The sequence below is a fragment of the Pipistrellus hanaki genome (genome assembly GCF_964339955.1).
Source record: "Pipistrellus hanaki genome assembly, chromosome: 2".
In the NCBI taxonomy this organism is placed as follows: domain Eukaryota; kingdom Metazoa; phylum Chordata; class Mammalia; order Chiroptera; family Vespertilionidae; genus Pipistrellus; species Pipistrellus hanaki.
The window spans coordinates 39017777-39042087 of NC_140504.1; the positions used below are offsets into that span (position 1 = coordinate 39017777).

At 49.7% G+C, this 24311-nt stretch overlaps 2 protein-coding genes across 3 annotated transcripts; both read left to right on the forward strand.

The window, feature by feature from the left end:
* Positions 1-724: 724 nt before the first annotated feature.
* On the forward strand, positions 725-9872 carry AP2M1 (adaptor related protein complex 2 subunit mu 1). The gene is made up of 11 exons (XM_084872576.1): positions 725-850; positions 2847-2963; positions 4700-4965; positions 5872-5954; positions 6560-6695; positions 6784-6925; positions 7494-7613; positions 7706-7841; positions 7944-8041; positions 8508-8619; positions 9264-9872. Exons 2-11 carry the CDS (start codon positions 2890-2892, stop codon positions 9396-9398), a joined length of 1302 nt encoding a protein of 433 aa, XP_084728702.1. The 5' UTR covers positions 725-850; positions 2847-2889; the 3' UTR covers positions 9399-9872.
* Positions 9873-11609: 1737 nt separating this feature from the next.
* On the forward strand, positions 11610-22631 carry ABCF3 (ATP binding cassette subfamily F member 3). Of its 2 annotated transcripts, XM_084872573.1 has the most exons (21): positions 11610-11764; positions 11993-12140; positions 12269-12348; positions 12755-12801; positions 13010-13107; positions 13203-13325; positions 13785-14051; positions 14363-14443; positions 14521-14580; positions 14676-14732; positions 14846-14868; positions 14973-15028; positions 15141-15341; positions 15439-15515; positions 20146-20190; positions 20275-20407; positions 21258-21346; positions 21449-21540; positions 21695-21827; positions 21971-22058; positions 22152-22631. In XM_084872573.1, the coding sequence occupies exons 1-21, from the start codon at positions 11692-11694 to the stop codon at positions 22308-22310; spliced, it is 2130 nt and encodes a 709-aa protein (XP_084728699.1). In that variant the 5' UTR covers positions 11610-11691; the 3' UTR covers positions 22311-22631. The 2 variants fall into 2 exon arrangements, with proteins under 2 accessions (XP_084728699.1, XP_084728700.1); XM_084872574.1 differs by lacking the exons at positions 11610-11764; positions 11993-12140; positions 12269-12348; ... (1 more) ...; positions 13010-13107; positions 13203-13325 and having other exon boundaries at positions 13819-14050; positions 14331-14443.
* Positions 22632-24311: the final 1680 nt, after the last annotated feature.

Here is a 24311-nt window from a genome sequence, read left to right on the forward strand (position 1 = left end):
TGGTTTTCTAAACAACATATCTGCCTCTCACTAGAAGACACACATGTTCTGGCCTTGAGGAACTGACAGTAACACAGGTATAGATGAAGTAGGAACATGGACATAGTCTTGAAAAGCTTTATCTAGGTTCTACCGAGTATTTGCCTCTTCTCTTCCTGTTCCCTTCCTTGGGTCTTGATCCCTGGAGAAAGGCTTATGTCTGGCAAATATATACAATGAAAAATTAAAATTTCGGAGAGTCAGGGGTGGAGTTAGAAAGCAGTAAATTCAGCACAAACACTTCTACTGCCAAGTGGTGTGTTGTATGGAAAGTGAGGACAGCCAGTCTTCGGACTCTGGAGTCACAAAAGGCCTACGATGCAAGACTTAACAGACGGACTTCTAATGGTAGCAATCCTCTGAGGCTCTCAGAAACATTGAAATAGGAACTGGAGGGACTCCAGAGACTACAATTCCCAGAATGCTCAGTGGGAGGGAAGGGGGAAAGGTCGTGAGAGGAATCGGATAGGCTGGGGTGTGCCTTTCGGCTAAGGCTGGATAAGGCCACTCCTAGCCCTCTCCCCAAGGAACCCTTACCCTCCCGTTCGAAGGTTCTCGAAGGCAGTCGGTAGTTGTAGTTTTGCTACATCTAGAGAGCTTAACATTGTAAACGAGAAAGCCGGAGGGCCTGACGGGATTTGTAGTCCGTGCGGGAGCCCGGCGCGCACGCGCAGGCGCGGCCGGGGCCAGGGCGGGGCCGCGGCACTGCGGTGAAAGCCGAGGCAGCGGGCAGGCGAGCAGGGGGCGGGCGGACATCTTGGGATCCGGAGAGTGGCCGGGCGGGCGGAGCAGAGCGGGCCGCGGACACCAGGTGAGCTCGCGATCAGGCCTCACGGGAGGAAGGAGGACGCCTTGCCCAAACTGCAGCGTTGCCCTTCCCCGCGCACAGGGTAGGCGGGAAGCTGCCCACACCCGGGAGTGGCCTCAGCCTTTTAGGTCCCAGAGGAGCTGACGGCGGCGGGTGGAGTGGCCCGGGGCGCGGTTGCTGGACGGGCTCGGGGAGCGCGCCCTCCACCTGACCCGCCCGGCGCCTTCCTGGAGAGGGAGATCTCCTGGAACCCTCCCAGGGCAGGCACCCCGCGCGGCGCCCCCTCCCTGGGGCGGTGACAGCACCCCTACCCCGCGGCGCCTCCCCCCGCCCCCGGGGGGCCAGGGCTGCTGCACCATCTCCTCCGACAGTGACACCCCCGGGCCGCCTCCTGGGACCGTGACAGGCCTCCCACCCCCTCCTCCCCGCTGAGTGACAGCCTGGGGCTCTCATTCCTCAGGCCCGTGACAGCGCCGCACCCCGCGGATCCATCTTTCCCCGCGATGTCTTCCTTCCCGGGGCAGAAGCCCACCATCCACCCGCTCATTGCCTCCGCACCTGAACCCCAAAGCAGGCTCCGTCTCCCTGGCGTCCTCTACACACCGCGGCCAGGCTCCCCCTGCCGTGTTTTTCCTCTCCAGAGCCCTGACCTTTGCCATCCTCGAACTCTTGCCCTGGGCGCCCCACCAGCGCCGCCGCTGCTGTGGGCTCACCTGGCGGGAGGGCTGAGGATTCTGCCCGCCGCCGCCGCCAGGTCTCCCGCTGAAGTCAATACCCGTCCCTGTCTGCGGCCCGAGCTCCCTCCCGAAGCCTGGATACCTGTGGACTTGGTTCCTGGCCCAGGCTCTGCCTCCATCTTGCCTTTCCTCTCTCTCTCCCCTGGACCCTTAGGGACTGAGGCATGGGTTGTGCCCAGCACCTTCGGAGACCGACCTCTCGCTGAGTCTGGGAGACCCTGGTGGCCATAGGAATAGGGTTTACTTTACAGTTTTCAAAAAAAAGTCTTGCTAAATGACCCTCCTGTGAAATTAATACCAGGGCTAATCCAGGAAATCTAGAACTAAACAAACCCTTTTTGCCCTTGCAAACAGCCTAGGTTAGTTTGACCCAGATAATTTGGATAGTTGGGGCATCCTGTCCCTCACAGGTAGGCGGCACCCAGGCCAGACGTGGGCCTGGAATAACAGAATTTCCACTTAACTTTATGTACCTGCATCCCGCCTCCTCTTCCCCCCCCCCCCCCCTATTTTTTATTGTACTGGGGAGCTGAGAGGGAGCCTCCCTTTTTGAAAGGAGGGGTGCTTGCCAAAAATTACTAAGCAGCTTGGGTCCTATAAGTGTAGTCTGTCAGGGCTGGGACCTTTCTACTCTGCTCTTTTGCCTGCTTATCTGACTGCCTGGAGGAGGTTGGAGCCACACTTGGGGATCTAAGTCAGGGCCTAAGGCTTCCTCTCCTCCCCACCCCCACACCCCTTGCACACCCTTTCCTGGAATGTTTAGCTTTCAGTGAATTAGCCTGAGATTCAGGCCCTGCCCCTTCTCAGAAGGGTAGTGGAGACTGAGACTTGGTGCTCTCTGAGCCCCAGGCCTGAACCCAGGGGCGTAATTCCTGCCACCATTCCTGCAGCCACAGGCAGGCCTTCCCGGGGACTCCCTGGTGAGAGTCTGCACAGGAAGGGGCGGAAAAGGATTCTCGCTGAGCTCAGTTCTGTGAAGAGGGGGAGGGGCTACTCTCTGGGCTCAGTCCCAGAAAAGGGAGGATCAAAATGGCCTTAGTATCCTGGGCCCAAGTCCCTCACCATTTCTTTCTCCCGACCAATGTGGGATAAACAGGAACTGGAGCCTGGCTAAGGGGAGGAGCATGCCTGCAAAGGGCTGCAGGGTCACTTGCTGGAGGGTTGAGTCAGGGGAAAAAAGCACATTGTGACCTGCATAGCCCCACAGTGGATGTGGGCAAGGGTTCTGAGGCCTTCCCTTACCCTGCCTCTGCCTGTCCTAGGTCTGTTCTCAGAGCGATGGGCTGTGGAGACTGAGCTGCCGCCATGATTGGAGGCTTATTCATCTATAATCACAAGGGGGAGGTGCTCATCTCCCGGGTCTACCGAGATGACATCGGGTGAGTCCCCTGGCTGAACCAGCTGGGCCCCACCTTCCATCCCTCCTCCCCAGCATGCAGGATCAGGTCTGTTCCTATCAGTCACTTGACTTGGACCACTCCCACCCCACCGCCACCCCCTGCTGCATCATGGAAGCTAAGCATGTACAGCCTGGCTCCCATGAGGTCTGGTAGTATTGGTCTGGCTCCCAGCTGCTGGCCCCCAGGTGGGAGCGGTGGAATTCTGCCTGCTGAATTCTGACGTGGCCCTCACCACTGCCTTTACTGCCTCCTGTTTCCCTTAGTGACAGACCTGGTTGCTGGGATGAGTGCTTTTGCCTGGGCTGGTTTATTCCTCCTTTGAGGAGGAGGGAGACGTGTCTTCTGGGTCGAGTTAGTGGCCAGGCTGGAGGTACTAATCCATCTAAGCCTTGCCTTCAAAAGCCCTTCTCATGATGCGAGTCTTCACTGGATTCTTTTGAAAGCCTCTCCCGGCTGCCAAATCCTCTTCCACTCCCTTTCTCAGAAAGAGGCAGGCTGCTGACTTAGCTGTTTTCAGTTCCTCTTGGCCATTCTTGGAGGAGAGAGTGTGAGCACTGAGGCCCTCCCTGGGTCACTGAAGGAAAGGCAGAGGTCAGGGAGGCCATGCTGCCCTTTCTGGCCTATCAGAGTAGACCCAGAATGGCTTCTTGTTCTGGGTCCCGCAGACCTTAACAAGTGGGCACGGCCTTACTTCTCATTCCGCCCCATCCTGCACGCTACTGTTCTTTCCTGAGTGAGCAGCTCTAATGAGGTTAGGCTCCTCTGGTTTGTTTTGCTTAGGCCCTGTTTTTCCTCAAAGATCTTGGGATAGACAGTCAAAGAATGGGCTAGCTACAGTGCCCTAGCTCGTTGGCTTTTGGCTCCCAGGCTGATGGACTGGTGTGGCCTTTGTGTCTATTTTTCCATTGGCTGGTGGTGGGGCATGAGCTAAAGATGTGGCAATACCTGGATTGCCTGAGCCTGCTGGCTACACCATCCACACCCTGCTCTGGCCCTGCATGGACCTGGTTAAGCCAAGGCCAGGATGTACACATCTTGCATGCCTTGTTGCGCTCTCCACCCCTTGCCTGTTACTTGTCTGTTTTTACCTCATGGTGTGTGCTGCCTACCCCAGTGTGTTGTGTGTCTAACCCTCTCTCTCGTTGCTGTCACTCTCCTCTTCTTGCTGGCGTCATTTCTCTCATCCCATCTCATTGGCTGCTGTAGCAATAGGTAAGCAGCCTGTTAAGCTGCCGCCCAGGTACTGGAGGGTGGGGTGTCCTGCCCCCATCCTTGTTTTCTTCATCCTTTTTCATTCCCTGAGCTTGCCCTGGAATTGGATCCCAGACAGAAATGGGTGGCCCAGCTCCACAGCTCCTCGGTGCTTCTCCCTCAGTGGAGCAGAGCCTTCTCTGAAGTCATGCTGGCTTTGTCTCACTTGTTGGGAAGCCAGCCTTCCCCACTGGTGGGCTTCCTAGTGGGAAGACTGGGTCTCTTTCTCATGTGGGCCTGGAGCTCACCGAGAAGCTCGAGCAGTGGCAGCTGGGAAATTGGAGGCATCCCTGAACTTGATGGACCTCACTTTATTCAGGTTACACCTGTCTTCCTAACATGGCACTTGAGAGTATGTGTCAGAATTCCGCAGGGAAGTGGGGATGCTGTTAGTAGCTGTGATTGATCCCTGTAGAGTGAGGCTTGCCTGAGTGCTGAGCAGCCCGTCTACCTTTTTTCCTCAGGAGGAACGCGGTGGACGCTTTTCGGGTCAATGTTATTCATGCTCGGCAACAGGTGCGCAGCCCCGTCACCAACATCGCTCGCACCAGCTTCTTCCATGTTAAGCGGTCTAACATCTGGCTGGCAGCTGTCACCAAGCAGAATGTCAATGCTGCCATGGTCTTCGAATTCCTCTATAAGATGTGTGACGTAATGGCTGCCTACTTTGGCAAGATCAGCGAGGAGAACATCAAGAACAATTTTGTGCTCATATATGAGCTGCTGGATGGTGAGACGGCCAGAGTGGCGGGCCTAGGGTGGGGGTGAACCTGATGGGGTCTGGCCTCGAGATGGGAGCAGGTCTGAAGCTCCAGTGCCTTCTGAACTTCCTTTCCTGACTATGTGGTCTTTTGAGCCCCGAGAAGGCTAGTCCAAATCCAGACCTAAAGTCTGCTCTGAAGTAGAACACAGAAATAGGCGCTAGTGAGTAGAGGAGGTCTTTCGGCTGAGAACCTGTCTGGGATTTGGTGGCTGGGACTCCTGCAGTAAGCACTTTTTTTCCTCTTACCTTTGTGGTTTGGGCCTTAGTTCATGACTGTCCTCTCAGCTTTCCATTTCAACACCACGTGCCTCAGAGCCTGGAGGAGGGTGAGGTATCATAGGCCCCTCAAGTGCATTACATTGTTACCTTGGCTCCTCTGTAGGGTGTGATTTAAGTGAACAGAGTTTTCTAAGGCTCAGTGCTTCTTGACCTCTCACCCACTGACCACATGACGTTTCTACTGATTTTCTCCATTTGATAAAATCTGACATTTTACAGAGAGGAAGGGAGGAAAGAGAGAGAGAGAAACATAAATGTGAGAAAGAAACATTGATCAGTAGCCTATCATATGCATCCCAACCCCAGGGACTGAGCCCAGAACCTGGGCATGTTCCCTGACCAGGAATTGAACCAGGGACCTTTTGGTGCACAGGATGATGCTCTACCAACTGAGCCACACCAGCCAGGGCAAAATCTGACATTTTCTTACAAAGCATAAATCCCAGATTAATACTACAAAGTTCTAAGACTATTATAGGTGATCCTACACTCTTCTGGGGCTGTGCTGGCCAGACATGTCTAGGCCACGGAAGGGACAGGAATGAAGGGACCTTCAGCTTTCTCCAGGATCTGATGGTTCCCCTCCTTTTGCAGAGATCCTGGACTTTGGCTATCCACAGAACTCAGAGACAGGCGCACTGAAAACCTTCATTACCCAGCAGGGCATCAAGAGCCAGGTATTGGAGTTATTCAGCCACAGTCCGGGTGGAGCCCAACCCCTTCGTCCCAGCTGGCCCCTGAGCTGTGTCCTAGCTGACTCATGAAGCTGCCTCTAACAGGAAGTGCTGCTCTGATCTTTCTGCCATGACTGCAGGCTTATTTTCCCATGTGGCCCTCTCCCAACCGAGATGCAACTGACTCAGCATCTCTGTTACTGGGAATACAGATCAAGCAGTTTCCTTCTGCACGGGGGAAGGAAGAATGGGGGTTTCTCTGGAGGCCTTGGTTCCTCAGGAGGAAAGAGTTCGGACCCTCCTCTGGGATCCAGGCCTCATAGCCTTCTTTTCTGCCTGTCTCTCCCCATCTGCGCTCCCCTACGGCTTCCTGTGGGCTCCACATTGACCCTGTGGCCTCCAGCATCAGGTAAGGTATTCCCTCAACTTCTACCCTTGCAGCTTCGCTCCCTTTCTTCAGGTCCTGCCCCACTGGGCCTCTGGGGGAAGATGGGTTTCAGGGTGGGGCCTAGAAGGAAAGAGGGATGAGGATGGAGAGGGGACAGAGACAGGATGATTGACAGTGGAGAGGAGTGAGGCCATTGCTGTTTGTCTCTATTTCCATGTAGACAAAAGAGGAACAATCCCAGATCACCAGCCAGGTGACTGGGCAGATTGGCTGGCGGCGGGAGGGCATCAAGTATCGCCGGAACGAGCTCTTCCTGGATGTGCTGGAAAGTGTGAACCTGCTCATGTCCCCGCAGGGTGAGAGCCTCTTACGATAAAGGTTGGGGGGGGCGGGGGTAAGGTCCTGGTCCTGACTCAGCTTTTTCATTTGTCTGTCCATCACCAGGGCAGGTGCTGAGCGCCCACGTATCCGGGCGGGTGGTGATGAAGAGCTACCTGAGTGGCATGCCTGAGTGCAAGTTTGGGATGAATGACAAGATTGTAATTGAGAAGCAGGGCAAAGGCACAGCTGATGAAACAAGCAAGAGGTGCCTGAGGCAGGGGAGCTGGTGGGAGAGGGTGGCAATTGGAGGGTTGAGGGGGCCTGGTAAATCACAAATTCTTTCTGGACGTCATTTCTGCAGTAATACAAACTCCCTCTTCCCAAGGATGTACTTGGCTAGTTGCTCTTGACATCTGTGCTTACGAGAGAAGAGGGGATTGCCCTCATCCTACTCAGAGTAAGCCCCTTTATTTGGTCCCCAGAACCAAGGCTTTTCTGTATGTACTGCTGGCCTCTGCCCAGTGTACCTGAAACCTCTAGGTCCTAAGCAGCAGAGCTCTCAAGAGATGAGCTTGCAAAGCTTCCACTGATCCCTAATTCTGGGGCAGGGATCCTTAAGTCAGAAAGCTGTATTCTGACAGCTTTTTTTTTTTTTTTTTTTTAATCTTTATTGTTGAATGTATTACACTATCAAAAGCTATTCCTGATAGCTTTTGATAGTGTATAGTGGGAACCTCACCCGGCTCTGACAGCCTTTGTGGGTGCGGTAGCCTCCCAGCCTAAATCTCTCCTGCCACACTCCTGTACCGATGACACTGAGCCCCTTTTTGCAGCGGGAAGCAATCAATTGCCATCGATGACTGCACCTTCCACCAGTGTGTGCGACTCAGCAAGTTTGACTCTGAACGCAGTATCAGCTTCATCCCACCAGATGGAGAGTTTGAGCTCATGAGGTGCCGCTGGGGTGTGAGGAGGCAAGGGCGAAAAGTGGGGAGAGGGAAGAGGACAGACTCTGCTATGCCAACCTTGCTCTCTACTTCTAAAGGTACCGCACCACCAAGGACATCATCCTTCCTTTCCGGGTGATCCCACTGGTGCGGGAAGTGGGGCGCACCAAGCTTGAGGTCAAGGTGGTCATCAAGTCCAACTTCAAGCCCTCACTGCTGGCTCAGAAGATTGAGGTGAGGACAGGGACTTGGGGAGGAAGAAGCACTTGTCTTCAGGAATGAAGGCAGCTGATGTCAGGGCTTGACAGAGCTTCCTGACAGGTGTGTTACTTCTAGGTGAGGATCCCAACCCCACTGAACACAAGTGGGGTGCAGGTGATCTGCATGAAGGGGAAGGCCAAGTACAAGGCCAGTGAGAACGCCATCGTGTGGAAGTGAGTCTTTCCTTCATGAGGCCACAACAGGGCTTAAGAAGCCTCAGTGTACCCTCTTACTCAGTTTTACTGTTCGTCCTCTGAGTGTGTATGTGTTTTTTGGGGGGGAGGGAGTTGGACTACCTATTTGCTTCTCCAGGAGCTTCTGTTTGCTCTCCACCTATACCTATGTGAGTGTGCCACCTGTTTGCACTTGGGTGCATGCCTACATTTATTTATCAGGATGCTTTAACATTTTCCTATGTCTGTGAAGTAAACAGTAAGGGATGGCACGACCATCTATCTCAGCAGAAACTGTAGCCCACAGTGCTAAAGAAATAGCAGACCCAAGGTTCCATAGCAAGTGGTAATCAATTTTCTTGTCCTAGCACCTCCCACAAGCTCCTGGGTTCTTTCCTCCCCACCCCCTTCAAAATTTCTCCAAGCTTCCAGTGGCACTTGCTGCCCATTGCTCCTGTGTTCCTAGGATCAAGCGTATGGCAGGCATGAAGGAATCTCAGATCAGCGCAGAGATTGAGCTACTGCCCACCAATGACAAGAAGAAGTGGGCTCGACCCCCCATTTCCATGAACTTTGAGGTATGGCGGGAGAGGGGCCTAGAGCCAAAGCAGGGTATGCTGGGAAAGATCTTGGAAGTCATTCAGGTCAACCTCTATACCTACTTCCTGCGATGAGCAAACTGAGGCCTTGAGAAGGGAAGTGACTTTAATTCACAGATCCATTTCTTCCCCTTTCAGGCTTCCAACTAGAAATTGCTATTCACACTAACCAAAATCTTTACCTTCTTTAGGCTTATTGTAAAATAATTCTTTAGAAAGCTTTAGATTGCTGGAATGCCAAATAAGACACAAAGTTTACTTAACAAACAGGAAAATGAGCTGACCTTGCTTTGTGCAAATTATGTTAGACATACAATTTTCTCCACCTTATTTTTTAAGTCATAATATTGAGATGTTCTAAGTCAGGTCTTTGGTTGCTGCTTTCTGCAGATTAAAAGAATTTATTCAGGTTATCACAGGCAGGCCTAACTTCAAACTCTTAGATATGCTTTATTCTTTAGTAACCTTTAGGAGGACCCCCTCACTACCCCAACTTCTTTCAGGACACTAATCATTCAATCACCAGTAGTAAAGAGATAAAGGTAGGGCGGAGCTACAGAACTTCTCAGAAGAGAGAGATTGACTGGAAGGCCACTTTCCTAACGAGCTGTCCCCTTGCCCAGGTGCCATTCGCACCCTCTGGCCTCAAGGTGCGCTACTTGAAGGTGTTTGAACCGAAGCTGAACTACAGCGACCATGATGTCATCAAATGGGTGCGCTACATTGGCCGAAGTGGCATTTATGAGACACGCTGCTAGCTGCCTAGTGGCAGCTAGCCCGCCTCCCCACCCACCCACCCTCTTCCACAAGTCCAAGTGCCCCAGCCACCACACATCAGTGTCTCCTCCCTCCTGCTTTGCTGCCTTTCCTTTGCACCAGCCCCTGAGTCTAGGTCTGGACCAACCACATCGCAAGTAGGACTGGTGGAGCTGTCCCTGGGCTCCCTGGGCAAGGTGGTCTCCGGGGCTCCTGCTTCTCCATCCGTCTGTCTGTCCTGGCCCATTGCCAGGCTCGATGAGTTCTGTGACCAAAGTCAGGTGGGCTTCTCCTCCCCTCCCCTGTGGCCACATCTCTCAAGTGGGAGGGTTGGTTGCCCTTCACCTCAGAGCTCCCCCAACAGCTAGTAATGGATCCCTAGCCCTCAATCCCTGTTCTGCTTTGGGATAGTGTGAGCTTCATTTTGTACACGTGTGACTTTGTCCAGTTATAGACCCAATAAACTGTAGAGTGAAGGAGCTGGCTGTGTTGATGCAGGGGGGATGGGGACTGGTGGGACTGCTCTTCCCATGTCTTACACTGACTGCTTTGAGTACAATTTTCGGTTTTGACCTTTCAAGGCTTCTTCCCTTGTCTTGGTCTCAATTGTTAGGCCCCTCCAAAGCCACCCAGTCCCTAATCCTAATTTGTGTTCACCCCAGGTCTCCTGACTCCTCTGAAAAGAAAACAGTTTCCTAGGGCCAGCAGCCCCACCTGGCCCCAGTTCCCTGAGGGTAGAGATTCTTTCTCTAATTTACTCCTAGCTTTAGGCAGATAAAGGAGCAGATTCGCCTTCCACCAGTTTTTCCTTGCTTGGTTTCAGCCTTTTTGAACCTAAAAAATCTAGAAAGTTTCAAAAAAAAAAAAAAAAAAAAAAAAAGTAGCAAAATATAATGAACGCTCATGTCCCATCATCCAATTTCAACAATTATCAGCTCATGGCCCATTCATTGATATCATGTCCAATCTGTGTTCATACTTAATTCAAGTGTCCTATAAATTTTTTTTAATATATTTTATTTGATATTTTACAGAGAGGAAGGGAGAGAGATAGAAAGCTAGAAATGTCAACGAGAGAGAAACATCGACCAGCTGCCTCTTGCACACCCCCTACCGGGGATGTGCCCGCAACCACGGTACATGCCCTTGACCGGAATCGAACCCGGGACCTTTCAGTCCGCAGACCCACGCTCTACCAGAGCCAAACCGGCTTCGGCAAATTTTTACAGTTTGCATCTGGATCCAAACAAGGTCCATTATAGTAGGTGAATGCTTCTTAAATTTTATAAACCGCAGGTTCTCCTCGGCTCTTGCAATGTTGAAGAAACCAGCTATTTCTGTACAGTACATAGTTTTCCCCTCAGAATTCCTATTTCCCAATGTTTCCTATAAAGTGGTTATTAGATCTAGAAGCTTAACAACTTCTATAGCTTTATTTTAAATATCAGGATTGACTGATTCCTCACAAGGATGAATTAATAATGTAATTTTAGGTGACAATTTTACAGCAGGGTTGGAAGAGTATTCACATTAAATTTTACAGTAAATGTAACGCAGTAGCATCATTAATTTCTGAGAGAATCCGGTAAAGGAAGTACATTCAGGCTGCAGAGAAGTCTGCTTTGGGTTTAGGTAGACTTAGAGAACACATACCAATGAATTTACACAGGCCGTGCTGTCCACCTGGTTTTCTCCACCTGGTTTCCTTGCCCTTTGGCAGAGTGAGGCTGTGCCCTGGGGTGGTGGGATAGGCATAACTTGTGTTGCGCTGCCAGATGCGTGCAGAGCAGGCGAACTTCCAGGGTGAGACCAACAGCCCATAAAGGTTGGGAAACATAGTAACCGCGGCTGCACAGAACTCCTGAGAATTTAGCAAAAAGGGTTAAGAGAGCATAGTCTGAAAGCTCAGGAACCAGCGTGAGTCAGCCTGGCTCAGGCGTTTAGACTAACAAGTCCAATATGAAGCGCTTCACCCACCGCGGGTCTTCCGGCGGTCCCCACCCGCCGAACCTTTGGCATTCGAGTTCTCCGCCTTCCGGAAGCCACCTCCCAGAACGCCGCGAGGCCGCACGAGTGGAAAAGGCGTTGCGCAAGCGCAGAGAGCTCCGGCGTAGACACCGGTGCCCGCGCACGCGTCTTTCGACCCCGCCCACCGGGTTCCGCGCAATCCACGCGTTACTTAGGTCACCACTGCGCATGCGCCGTGAGAGGAGGGACGGGCTTTCGGGGGAAGGGCAGGGGTGGGCCTCGGCCGGGGTCTCACCGCGGCTGCGCGGAAGGGAGCCGGGCTGTAACATGGCGACTTGCGCTGAAATCCTGCGGAGCGAGTTTCCCGAAATTGACGGACAGGTCTTCGACTACGTAACCGGTGAGCCCAACCGAGTCAGCGTGCTGGGGGGGCCAAAGTGGAAGTCGGGTGGGAAAGGCTAAGGGAGGGCAGGGCCGGGGCCGCGGCTGGGTCTGGCCTCTGCGTGACCTCTTGTCCCGAGGGCGGGACAGGTCCGGAGGCCAGGCTCTCGGGTCGCGGTTCCGGGGTTAAACTCCTTGTGTGTCCACCCTACCCCGTGTGTGCCTCGACCTGCCCCGCCCCGCCCAGGCGTCTTGCACAGCGGCAGCGCGGACTTCGAGTCTGTGGACGACCTGGTGGAGGCTGTGGGGGAACTGTTGCAAGAGGTGTCCGGGGACAGCAAGGATGACGCGGGCATCAGAGCCGTGTGTCAGCGCATGTACAACACCCTACGCCTGTACGTGGCCGGGGGGCTTATGGGGAGATGGGAAGGGGACGGTCGGGGGCCAGGAGGGAATAAGGTCTGATGGCCAAAGAGCTTTCTCCTCAACCCCTAACTCTGCGCTTGCCGTCCCTGCCGTGTAGGGCCGAGCCACAGAGCCAGGGAAACAGCCAGGTGCTGCTGGACGCCCCCATCCAGTTGTCAAAGATGACGGAGAACTACGGTGAGAAAGGAGGGAATATTGAACTAGCTACCCTCTCCTTTTCCTCAGCCTCAAGGCCCCAGCCACCTGCCTCCTGGAGCTCAGAACTCCTGGCACCTCTTTTCCATAGGACAAGATTGTAGAAGCTAGTTGATGTCTTTACTGAAGGCAAAAGAGCCCATTGATGAAGGGAGTAGGGTTGGAGGGTTCTCCCCAAGCTCTTGGCAATGGTATGAAGCATATGGGCTTTGGAGCTGGACAAACTTGGGTTCACCCACTCCCCACCCCCTGTTTTGTGACTTACTAACCAACTGCATGCTCTTGTTGGAGTTGCTTATCAGCTTTGTGTCTGGTTTATATTAGTTACTCAAAATATTAGTTTCCCTTCCCTCAGGGAGAAGGTGACTGCTTTTCTTCTCATCTACAGACTGTGGCACCAACCTTCCAGGACTGCTGAAGAGGGAACAGTCCTCGGTGAGGAGGAGGAGGAGGAGGAGGAGGATGAAAGGGAAGGGCTGTGTATGGTTGGGGAGGAGTTGACTGTTTCTAAATACTGGAATATCTTCCTGGGGGATTTCTGAATCTTTAATTCTCTTCATCGCGGATAAATTGGGAGGGTTAATTTAAGGTGCTCTCTCTGAGCCTACACCCTAGAGTGAAACGGTTTTGTTTGGACCCTTAGACAGTGAATGCAAAGAAGCTGGAGAAGGCTGAGGCTCGGCTAAAAGCAAAGCAGGAGAAACGTTCAGAGAAGGACACACTCAAGACCAGCAATCCTCTGTGAGTTTAGCAAAAAGGGTTAAGAGACCAGAGCAGACTCTACTACGAAAGTGTGGTTGGGAGTGCCAAAAGCCATCCATTTATTCTTTTAACAGAGTCTTGGAAGAGGCATCAGCCAGCCAGGCAGGCAGCAGAAAGGAGAGCCGGTTGGAATCATCTGGCAAGAACAAATCCTACGATGTGCGAATTGAGAACTTTGACGTGTCTTTTGGCGATAGGTGAGGGAGTGGCAGTGGGGGGTGTGATACTTTTCTTTTACCAATTAAAGAGAATTTGGGGAGATTCAATGGGGTTAAAAGTAATGTTAGGTTTCTGTTGTTAAAGTTGCAGTCCACAAGAGCAGTGTTTCCCAACCTTCTCTCATGATGAGAATCACCTGGTGGAGTTGTTAAAACACAGATTCCTGAATCCCAACTAAGAAGTGCTAAACTAGAATTTTTGAGAACATATAGGTAAAATTGCATACTTAACTAGTGCTCTAAGACAGATTTTATATACAGAGCACTAGTTAAGTACACAATTTTACCTATATGTTCCCAAAAATTCTAGTTTAGCACTTCCTAGTTGGGATTCAGGAATCTGTGTTTTAACAACTCCACCAGGTGATTCTCATCATGAGAGAAGGTTGGGAAACACTGGTCTAGAGCACCCTTTGTCTTCTTCCTGCTGCCCCGCAGGGTACTGCTGGCTGGTGCAGATGTGAACCTGGCGTGGGGCCGCCGCTATGGGCTAGTGGGCCGAAATGGGCTGGGGAAGACAACGCTGTTGAAGATGCTGGCCACCCGGAGCCTGCGAGTTCCCTCCCACATTTCCCTGCTGCACGTAGAGCAGGAGGTTGCTGGAGATGACACCCCTGCCCTGCAGAGTGTGCTGGCGAGTGACACTGTGCGAGAAGACCTCCTGCAGCGAGAGCGGGAGCTCAGTGCCCAGGTTGCTGCTGGCAGGTGAAGGCTCCGTGCTAGGAAGGGACAGCAGCAGCTGTCCTTCACAGAGTGCCTGCCATTCTGTCATAATCCAAAATTGGCATGCCCATCCCAGTGAGCAGGAGAGCTTAGAACCAGCACACCCAAGCCCTTGTTCCTTCCATTGTACCCAAGGCCCTCAATACTGTGAGCAAGTCCTTCCTGTACTCTGTTCTTGTCCCAGCAAAAAGGCAGCCAGCCAGTGGTCTGCTTTCCAACAGCATGGGGTACGGGATATCCTCTCGAACTGTCCCTACTCAGGCTGATTGCTCTGCCCCCCATTTCCATCCCAGGGCTGAGGGCTCAGAAGCTGCACAGCTGGCAGAAATCTATGCCAAATTGGAGGAGATTGAGGCTGACAAGGCACCTGCCAGGTATTTGAAATTCCCCCTTTCTTCACATTTCACCTTTCCCTTCTGTTACCTGTTCCAACTGGGTTCTTCACTTCTAGGGCATCAGTCATTCTTGCTGGACTTGGCTTTACCCCTGAAATGCAGCGGCAGCCCACACGGTGAGTGGCCCTTGCCATTTTTGACTGTGGTTACTGTTGGCTCTTGCCCTGTGCTGGTGAGCACCCACTTCTCATGCGGCTCTGTCTGTCTTTAGGGAGTTCTCAGGTGGATGGAGGATGAGACTGGCTCTGGCCCGGGCCCTGTTTGCTAGGTGAGTCTTCTGGGCCTGTGTATGGATATTATGGAGGATGGGCCTTGGCAGTTAGGGGTTTGCAATGGATCTCTGACCTAAAACCTCAAGCCTTGCATTCTTCTTGTCCATAGGCCAGATCTTCTGCTGTTAGATGGTAAGTTTGAAATGTAACACTCCAACTTCAGGTGGGGAAAGGTGGCAACACTCAAGTTCCTTACACCTCCAGCCCTTCAATCCCAAATGTGTGCACTTTTCCAGAACCCACAAACATGCTGGATGTAAGGGCCATACTGTGGCTGGAGAATTACCTGCAGGTGAGTGCCTATAGGTGCTGGAGTAAGTTTGGGGGAAGTCTGCCTCCAGAACACCTAGAGGCTGGGGAGCTCACTGCCCTCCCAAACTGGGCACTATCCTGTGACCCCTCAGACGTGGCCCTCCACAATTCTGGTTGTCTCCCACGATCGAAACTTCCTGAATGCCATAGCCACAGACATCATCCACCTGCACAGCCAGCGGCTAGATGGTTACCGGGGAGACTTTGAGACCTTTATCAAAACCAAACAGGAGCGACTACTCAACCAGCAGCGTGAATATGAGGCACAGCAGCAGTATCGCCAGCATATCCAGGTGACGGAGCTGGCAGGGCTGAGGGCCCCATCCCATGGGTATTAGAGTTGCAGGGAGTAAGGGAGCCTGACCAGTGCCTGCACTCATCCACCCGCAGGTTTTCATTGACCGGTTTCGCTACAATGCCAACAGAGCCTCTCAAGTACAGAGTAAACTCAAGATGCTAGAGAAGCTGTGAGTACATGTCCCATGGCCTGGCTCCTGTTCTCCTAATTTCTTGCCTCTTTTTGCAGGCCATCCTTGCCCTCTCATTATAGGCTCCCCTTTTTTTAGAAACCAACTTGAATTTACTCCCTTATAAGAAAGTAAAGTTTTATACTGTTCTCAAAGAGTTAATCTTGTCCCCTGGCCCTCGTAACCACTAATCTGCTTTCTGTGTGTGTATATTTGTGTATGCTTAACATTTAATATAAATGGAATCATACAATGTGACTCTTGTTCTGGCTTCTTTGGCTTAGCATAATGTTTTTGAGGGTCATCTATGTCCTAGCACATAGTACTTCATTTCTATGACAGATAATATCCCATTGTATGGATAATATCATATTTTGCTTATTGATTCATCAGTTGATGGACATTTATGTTTTCTCCTTTTGGCCCTTATGAATAATGCTGCTATGAACATTTATGTACTAGTTGTTATATGGACATATGTTTTCTATTCTTTTGGATGCATACCTAGGAGTGGAATTGCTAGGTTATATAGTAATTCTATGTTTAACTTTAAAAATAAATATATAGCTGAAACCGGTTTGGCCTAGTGGATAGAGCATCGGCCTGCAGACTGAAAGGTCCCAGGTTCGATTCCAGTCAAGGGCATGTACCTTGGTTGCGGGCACATCCCCAGTAGGGGGTGTGCAAGAAGCAGTTGATCAATGATTCTCTCTCTTCGATGTTTCTAACTCTATCCCTCTCTCTTCCTCTGTAAAAAATCAATAAAATATATTAATATATATATATATATTTTTATTTTTTTTATTTTTTTTTTTAAATCTTGATTTTAAAGAAGGGAGAGGTAGAAAGAGATGGAAACATCATTGATGTGAGAAAATCATTTATCGGCTGCCTCCTGCAAGCCACACACTGTGGATCGAGCCCACAACTGGACATGTGCCCTGACCAGAATCGAACCATGACCTGCTTTATAGGCTAAAGCTGAACCACTGAGTCACGCCCACTAGGCTGTCTTTTTTTTTTTAATTTTTTTTTTTTTTAATATTCACATGAGGACATGTTTAGAGAGGAATGGCAAGAGAGAAAGAAACATCAATGGGTTGCCTTCTGTATGTGCCCCAAACCCACAGCGCAGGTGTGTGCCCTGACCTGGGACCAACGGCAAACCTTTTCTTTCAACCAACTGAGCCACCTTGGCTGGCTATTGTCTTTAATTTTAGCTATCCTAGTGGGTGTGGCATGTTATCTCATTATGGTTTATTTTTTTTAAATAAATCTCCATTGTTCAGATTATTACAATTGTTCCTCTGCCCCCCTCCTTCCCCTCCCCAGCCCATAGCTCCCCTCCACTTGATTCCCCACCACCCTATGCTCTTCCCCCCCGCCACTTTCGTCATCCATAGGTGTAAGATTTTTGTCCAATCTCTTCCCGCACCCCTCACACCCTCTTCCCCCCAAGAATTATCAGTCCATTCCCTTTCTATGCCCCTGATTATATTATATTCACCAGTTTATTCTGTTCATCAGATTTTTTATTCACTTAATTTTTAGATTCACTTGTTGATAGATATGTATTTGTTGTCACTTTGTTGTTCAAAATTTTTATCTTTTCCTTTTTCTTCTTCTCCCTCTTCTTAAAGAATACCCTTCAGCATTTCATATAATCCTGGTTTGGTGATGATGAACTCCTTTAGTTTTTTCTTATCTGTGAAGTTCTTTATCTGACCTTCAATTTGCTGGATAGAGTAATCTTGGTTGAAGGTTCTTGCTGTTCATCACTTTGAATATTTCTTTCCACTCCCTTCTGGCCTGCATACTTTCTGTTGAGAAATCAGCTGACAATGGGTGCTTCTTGTAAGTGACTGTTTTTCTCTTGCTGCTTTCAAGATTCTCTCTTTGTCTTTTGCCCTTGGCATTTTAATTATGATGTGTCTTGGTGTAGTCCTCTTTGGATTCCTATTGTTTGGGGTTCTCTGCGCTTCCTGGACTTGTAAGTCTATTTCTTTCACCAGGTAGGGAAATTTTACTGTCATTATTTATTCTAATAGGTTTTCAATATCTTGCTCTCTATTCTTCTGGCACCCCCATAATTCAGATGTTGGTATGCTTGAAGTTGTCCCAGAGGCTCCTTACACTATCTTCATATTTTTTTATTCTTTTTGTTTTTCTGGTTGGGTGTTTTTTGCTTCCTCATATTTCAAATCTTTGGTTTGATTCTTGTGGTCCTTTGGTCTACTGTTGAGTTTCTGTATATTCTTTATTTCAGACAATGTATGCTTAATATCTGACCCATCCTTTTCCTTTTTTGGCATTCTCATTAAGATCCTTAAAGGTCTCACTAAGTTCCTTGGTGATTTCTAGAAGATTCTTGAGTAACCTTATAACTATGGTTTTGAACTCTATCCAATAGTTTGCTTTCCTCCATTTCTTTCATTCATGTCATGTTTCTTTGTCTCTGCATTTTGGCTGCTTCCCTGTGTTGATGGAGTGGCTTTGTGTATGAGACCCAGTGGTTCAGCCTCCCCAATCACCTGACGTGGACACTCTTGGTGCACTCCTTTATGGGCTGAGTGCACAGTCTTGTAGTTAAGCCTTGATTGCTGTTGGTACACTGGGAAGAATTGACCTCCAGACCATTTGGCTGTGAAGACCCACTGTGTCTATAATGGAAGAACTGCTGTGCTGGAGATACCTTATGGGGCAGGACTTTCTTCAGTGGGGCTTTGGTGCTCACTGAATCTGCCTCTTGAGTGTGTTACTTATGGATGTGAGGAGTTGAAATCTGGTGTCGTCTCACACTGACCACTAGGTACACTGGCTCCTGGATCTCCAAGGAGGTGCATGTCAGCTACTGTCTGAGGCCAACCAGCAAGAGCTACAGCAAGATCTGCAGATTTCTACTTTTTGCTTGGGGTTTGGAAGTTTTGGAGCTGACCCAGCTGCAGTTTGTTAGGTTAAACTGCGATAGGGCAGGCCATTCATATGCAAAAGCCACTTCGTACAGTTTGGGTGGGTTTGTAAATTGGACGGAGTCCCAGGGAATCACTAGAGCGTGGCAAACAGCCATGGCTGCCAGTCAGCCCTCTCTACATCTTCGAGTTTCTGCGTCCCTGCATCCCACGCCCCAGCTCAGTAAACACTTCTGCAAGAGAGCCACCCTCCCTTTCCCACCTGATGACAGACAGTCCCGCTTCTCCCTGTAGGAGTGTGAGTCCCCAGAGTCTTGCCAGAAACTGGAGTTCAGAGTAGTTGGGAGCTTGTGTCTCCCTTCTGATTGAAAAAAACAACAGTGCACCCAGTCGCCAGCATAATTCACGTGCCTCCTTACCTCTGCTTTCCACACCTGTGCATGTCCTATCCAGTCTCAGTGCTCTTTTCTCTTTCCTTCTAGTTATAGAACTGCTACTCAGCCAGCTTTCCCGTGGTTCTGGGTGATAGACATTTTGTCTTTTAGTTGTAAATTTGGTGTGGTTGTGAGAGGCAGGACATACAAGTGTATACCTTATGCTGCCATCTTGGTTTTTGCTCATTGTGGTTTTGATTGCATGCCTTAATGACTAAGGTTGGTGAACACTGAAGGTTAAATCATTTTGTTTTGTTTTTGTTTTGCTAATCTTGAAATAATCTTACTAGAAGTGCTGGTGGTAGGAGAGCCTAAAACCGTAAAGCTTAGGATTTTTTTGACATTGAAACATACATCATGACATGTTAACTAGAAGGACAAAAAGAATAATTCTATATTTTCCCAGCATTTAGTAAACTAGAAGAATGTACAGTCATGTGCTGCTTAATGGCAGGGATATATTCTGAGATGTGTTGTTGTGCAATTTTGTCATTGTACAAACATTATAGAGTGCACAAACCTAGATGGTAATAGCCTACTATACCATAGGCAGTATGTTATAGCCCATCGCTCCCAGACTATAGGTCTGTACGGCATGTTGTTATGCTGAATACTGTAGGCATTTGTAACACAATATTTGTGTAACTCAACATAAAAAAGTTACAGAAAAGCCCAGCTGATGTTGCTGGTGGTTGAGCATCAGCCCATGAACCAGGAGGGGACGGTTCAATTCCTGGTAAGGGCATATGCCTGGATTGGGGGCTTGATCCCCAGTAGGGGGCATGCAGGAAACAGCTGATCAGTGATTTTCTCTGATCATTGATCTCTCTCTCTTTCTCTGAAATAAATAAAAATATGTATTAAAAAGAGATATAGTAGCCACAGGATATTTACAGCAAAAAGTACATAAATAGGTAGCATAGTCATTTATTATCATTATCAAGTATTATGTGCTGTACATAATTACATATGCTGTATTTTATACAACTGGCAGTGCAGTGGGCTTATTTTTACCATCATCACTACAGACATTGTGGTATGACATTATGACTTGGCTCTGATGCCACTGGGTGATAGGAATTTTCTGCTTCATTATAACCTTATGGAACCACCCTCATGTATGCGGTCTGTGGTTAACCTTGTTATGTAGTACAAAACTATACTTGAAAATAAGAATGTTATCTGGGTGGTGAGACTACAAGCTTTTCTAAGTTTTCTCTGAGCATATATTTCTTGTGTGATGGGACAAATAAAAGTCATAAATCTAGAGTTCCCCTCTTTCCTCAGGCCAGAGCTGAAACCCGTGGACAAGGAGTTGGAAGTAGTGATAAAGTGAGTGCTGGGCCAGAGGGGCTGGTTGGAAGCTCTTGTTTCTGGCCACTGCAGTGCTGTTCATCCCCATCTTCCCTCCCACAGGTTCCCTGATGGGTTTGAGAAGTTCTCACCACCAATTCTGCAACTAGATGAGGTGGATTTCTACTATGATCCTAAACACGTCATCTTTAGCCGTCTCTCCGTCTCTGCTGATCTTGAATCCCGCATCTGTGTGGTATGGTTGTTGTTTCTCGGTTCCAGGAGCTAGGACTCTCCCACCCCAGCACATGCTGGGGGTTGGCCCAGATCCTCGGGCTGCAGGGGGAAGAGATCCACTGGATAGGAGTCAGGGCCTGAGCCAAGGACTTGGCTATACTTATACTGTCCTGATGTTCCAGCCTCACAGGTCTGCCCTGCAGAGGTGAAAAGAACGGCATGTGGTACCTGATGAATACTTGAAGCAGTATTCTGTCTTGCTCATCTCCACTCTCGGTTTTCTCAAACCATGGAACATAGAGGAGAGAGTATAGGCTTCAGGGTCAGATTCAGATCCTGATTCTGCCATTTCCCAGCTTTGTTACTAAACCATTTTCTCGTCTTTAAAATGGAGATAGCGTCTACCTCACTTAGTTATTGGGAGAGTTAAATCCCCAGCACTTACTAGGTACTCAAGTATTAGGTTCTCTACATATTTATTTATTTTTATTTTTTAAAATATATTTTATTGATTTTTTACAGAGAGGAAAGGGGAGGGATAAAGATTTAGAAACATCGATAAGAGAGAGTCATCTATCAGCTGCCTTTTGCACACCCCCTACTGGGGATGTGCTCGCAACCAAGGTACCTGCCCTTTACCGGAATCAAACCCAGGACCTTTTAAGTCCACAGGCTGATGAGCTCTATCTACTGAGCCAACCAGTTTCGGCTGTCTCTACATATTTATTACCCCCTTCATTTTTCTTTTGAGTTTCTGAAAAACATTTTAGTTGAAAGAGTCATTGGGACTATCCAAGTCCAATTCTCCTTTTCTTTCCTTTTGTGTCCTATGCATGTACACTCTAAAGTTCTCATGTTTCTTCTTATAGGTTGGGGAGAATGGGGCTGGGAAGTCTACCATGCTGAAGCTGCTTATGGGGGACCTAACACCTGTTCGAGGCATCAGACATGCTCACCGGTAGGGCCCACACCTTCACTCTCCAACTACCCCTACACTTGCAGCTGCACTCTTTATGTCCTTGCCTTTCATCCCCTCTTGCACCTTCATTTCTGACTGCAGGAATCTGAAGATTGGCTACTTCAGCCAGCACCACGTGGACCAGCTGGACCTGAACGTCAGTGCTGTGGAGCTGCTGTCACACAAGTTTCCTGGTGTGTTAGGGCTTGGGGTTCAGGAGAAAGGCTCAGGGTATTGCCTACAGTTAGGCCTCCAAGTCTAGGTGTAGGGACAGAGATATTTGAAGGTAGGGCTGGGGGGAGGGTGAAGGGAGGGAGTTGGGCCATGATCGAATGGTGCCTATTCCAGGACGTCCTGAGGAGGAGTACCGTCACCAGCTGGGCCGGTATGGCATCTCTGGAGAACTGGCTGTGCGCCCTGTTGCCAGCTTGTCTGGGGGCCAGAAGAGCCGGGTAGCCTTTGCTCAGATGACTATGCCCTGGTAAGGCCTTACTTTCTAGAATTCTTGCCCTCCCTGTACCCTCTGGCCTAGTACAAAATGATTATCTTTGTCTTTATATCAGAAGAGTTCATGATTTCTCCAGCTCCCCATAACTATTCACCTTTCTGGGTTCTGCCTTCCAGCCCCAACTTCTACATTCTGGATGAACCCACAAACCACTTGGATATGGAGACAATTGAGGCTCTTGGCCGTGCTCTCAACAATTTCAGGGTGAGTGTGTCTTCATAATGCCCACTCCCGGCCAGGCCCTGGGACTCCTGAGCCCCGCACCCCCCTGAGTGCCTCTGGTCTCCTGTCTTTCAGGGTGGCGTGATTCTGGTATCCCACGATGAGCGCTTCATCAGGCTGGTGTGCCAGGAGTTGTGGGTGTGCGAAGGAGGCGGCGTCACCCGAATTGAGGGGGGATTTGACCAGTACCGTGCCCTTCTCCAGGAACAGTTCCGCCGTGAGGGCTTTCTCTAGGCCCAACAAGCTGAGGGCTATGCCCAGGATATGGACTGGTCTCTCAGACCCCTGGGCTACCATGTAGGGAACCATCTCCAGGCCACGGACCTCCCCTGACTTTGGGGACAGCCTTAATCCCAAATCTCTCCTGCACAATCCAGGGAACCCCATCTAAGGGTCTGTGAGGACTGGTCTTGTAAGTGGAAGGGGTAGGGGGTACCCTCTGGGGTTATGCTTCCCCCACTGCCCCAGCTCTGAATGGGCCCCAAGTGGCTGCTGTGTAAATTAAATCTTCTTGCCTCATCTCTGCTGTTCCCTGGCAGAGCTGCAATGTGTTAAGGGGTGTAGGCTCTCTGATTTATTATTCTCCTGTGACATTTGTATCAATCACAAGGAGGGCGTTATAGCATCACCAGCCTTGACCCTGGAGGGAGACATCTAAAGCCACTGGGCTCAGAGGTCACCTGCCTGAGCTTGCGGTGGGCTGGGCTGTTTGGATGAAGGGCAGTGTGTTACATCACTGTGGTGCTGGTCCCTGTAGTGTGGCTTCAGCCTCACGGCTTAAGAGAGTGAACTGATTCTGTAATCCTGCAGCTTTAGACAAGGCTTATCATCTGCTTTCTCCCGTGGTCTCTGGCCCAGGCTCACCCTGCTTCTTTGATCAGGACCTTCAGAAGGGTCTGAAGAGAAACTGTCTTTGTCCCCGTTTTGCTTGGGTGGTTTCTTTATTTTTCCTCAACCATGTATAGAAAGAGGGGCCTGGGAAGAAATTGAAAATGGTGTCTAATGGGAAGAAATAGAGTACTTTGTTTTCAAATTAAGCAGCCTTAAGTGTGGGGTGGGATTTTTAACAGGGTAATATTTATAAATATTGTTTCTCGAGGGCTCAGCTGCTCTATGTAATTGCTATACAGAAGACACTAACATAGAGACATTGTGTTACTCTCCGTGGTGATGAAGGAAACCAGTCAACAGAAGGAACTTGCTGGCTTCGTGGAGAATTATAGTCACAAAGTTCAACCAGGGAATGTTAACTCAGCTGGTGAGATTATGGTGCAGGTAGCTGGGAGGGAGATACCTGTTTTTGGAGTAAATGAGAAGAAAGACAGGAAGTCTCTGCTGATTTGCCATAGAACAGGCAGTGATGGATGAATGAAAACAGCAGAAGAGCCACTAATAGGCCTGCCTCCTCAGCCTCTCTTACTCCCTTCAGAAGTCCACAGGAGAGGTTCTTTTAACTATGTCTGTGGCTTTGTGAACCCTCATGCTCCTAAGAGCTTCTCACAGCCCCCATCGCTTCTGCCAACCTCAGACCTGCAGATGGGCCAGTCAGGGGCCATCTGGTATGGGATTTGTGCCTACCTGTTTGCCAGGCTCAGCTCCTTCACCTCACACTAGTTTGTGAATCCCGACATGAGTTCCCTAAGTCCTTAGAGTTGGCGGGAGTGCAGCTGAAGGGTTCTGTGACAGAATCTGCTTCTTTTGAAGGTGGGTGACTTTGTTACAAAGAACATTGGAGTTGGGTCTAAGATCAAGTCCCAGTGCCATTACTGGTGATAGGAGTCACCAGACTAAGAAATACTAGGTGTGTAAGAAATCACTTGACCTTTTTGGTTTCTTGATAGGATTGTATTGAGGATTAGCAGACAAGCACATTATGCATATGATTCACAAAGTGTGGCCAGTCTGATTTGAAGGACTATTGTGGGAAAAGCAAATTTTCTGAGTGATTCCAGAGGTAGACAAGTTTGGGTTCAAAGGAAGGGAAAATTTTAATAGCTCAGGCTGCCTCCTGAGAGTTAAGTTTCCAGTCTCTGGGACTGTTCAGCCCTGCCAGGCTCTCAAGAAGGGCTCTTTCAGGTTGGTTTCCAATGTCATGACTCCAGGAACAAAATGGGAAGGGCCTGTATATAACAATACAGGCCTTATATATCAGGCCTTCAGAAAATTGGGGTGAATGAATTGTAGCAGCTGAGAACGACTACATTCAGGGTAGGGTGAATTTCTGGAGATTAGAAG

Bases quoted from the DNA above. Each gene is read 5' to 3' on its own strand.
- AP2M1 (XM_084872576.1), top strand. From the start codon at position 2,890: ATGATTGGAGGCTTATTCATCTATAATCACAAGGGGGAGGTGCTCATC. The intron at 6,696-6,783 runs GTGAGAGCCTCT...GTCCATCACCAG, and splicing joins CCTGCTCATGTCCCCGCAGG to GGCAGGTGCTGAGCGCCCAC. The intron at 8,620-9,263 runs GTATGGCGGGAG...CCCCTTGCCCAG, and splicing joins CCATTTCCATGAACTTTGAG to GTGCCATTCGCACCCTCTGG.
- ABCF3 (XM_084872573.1), top strand. From the start codon at position 11,692: ATGGCGACTTGCGCTGAAATCCTGCGGAGCGAGTTTCCCGAAATTGAC. The intron at 11,765-11,992 runs GTGAGCCCAACC...CGCCCCGCCCAG, and splicing joins GGTCTTCGACTACGTAACCG to GCGTCTTGCACAGCGGCAGC. The intron at 21,347-21,448 runs GTAGGGCCCACA...TTCTGACTGCAG, and splicing joins GGCATCAGACATGCTCACCG to GAATCTGAAGATTGGCTACT.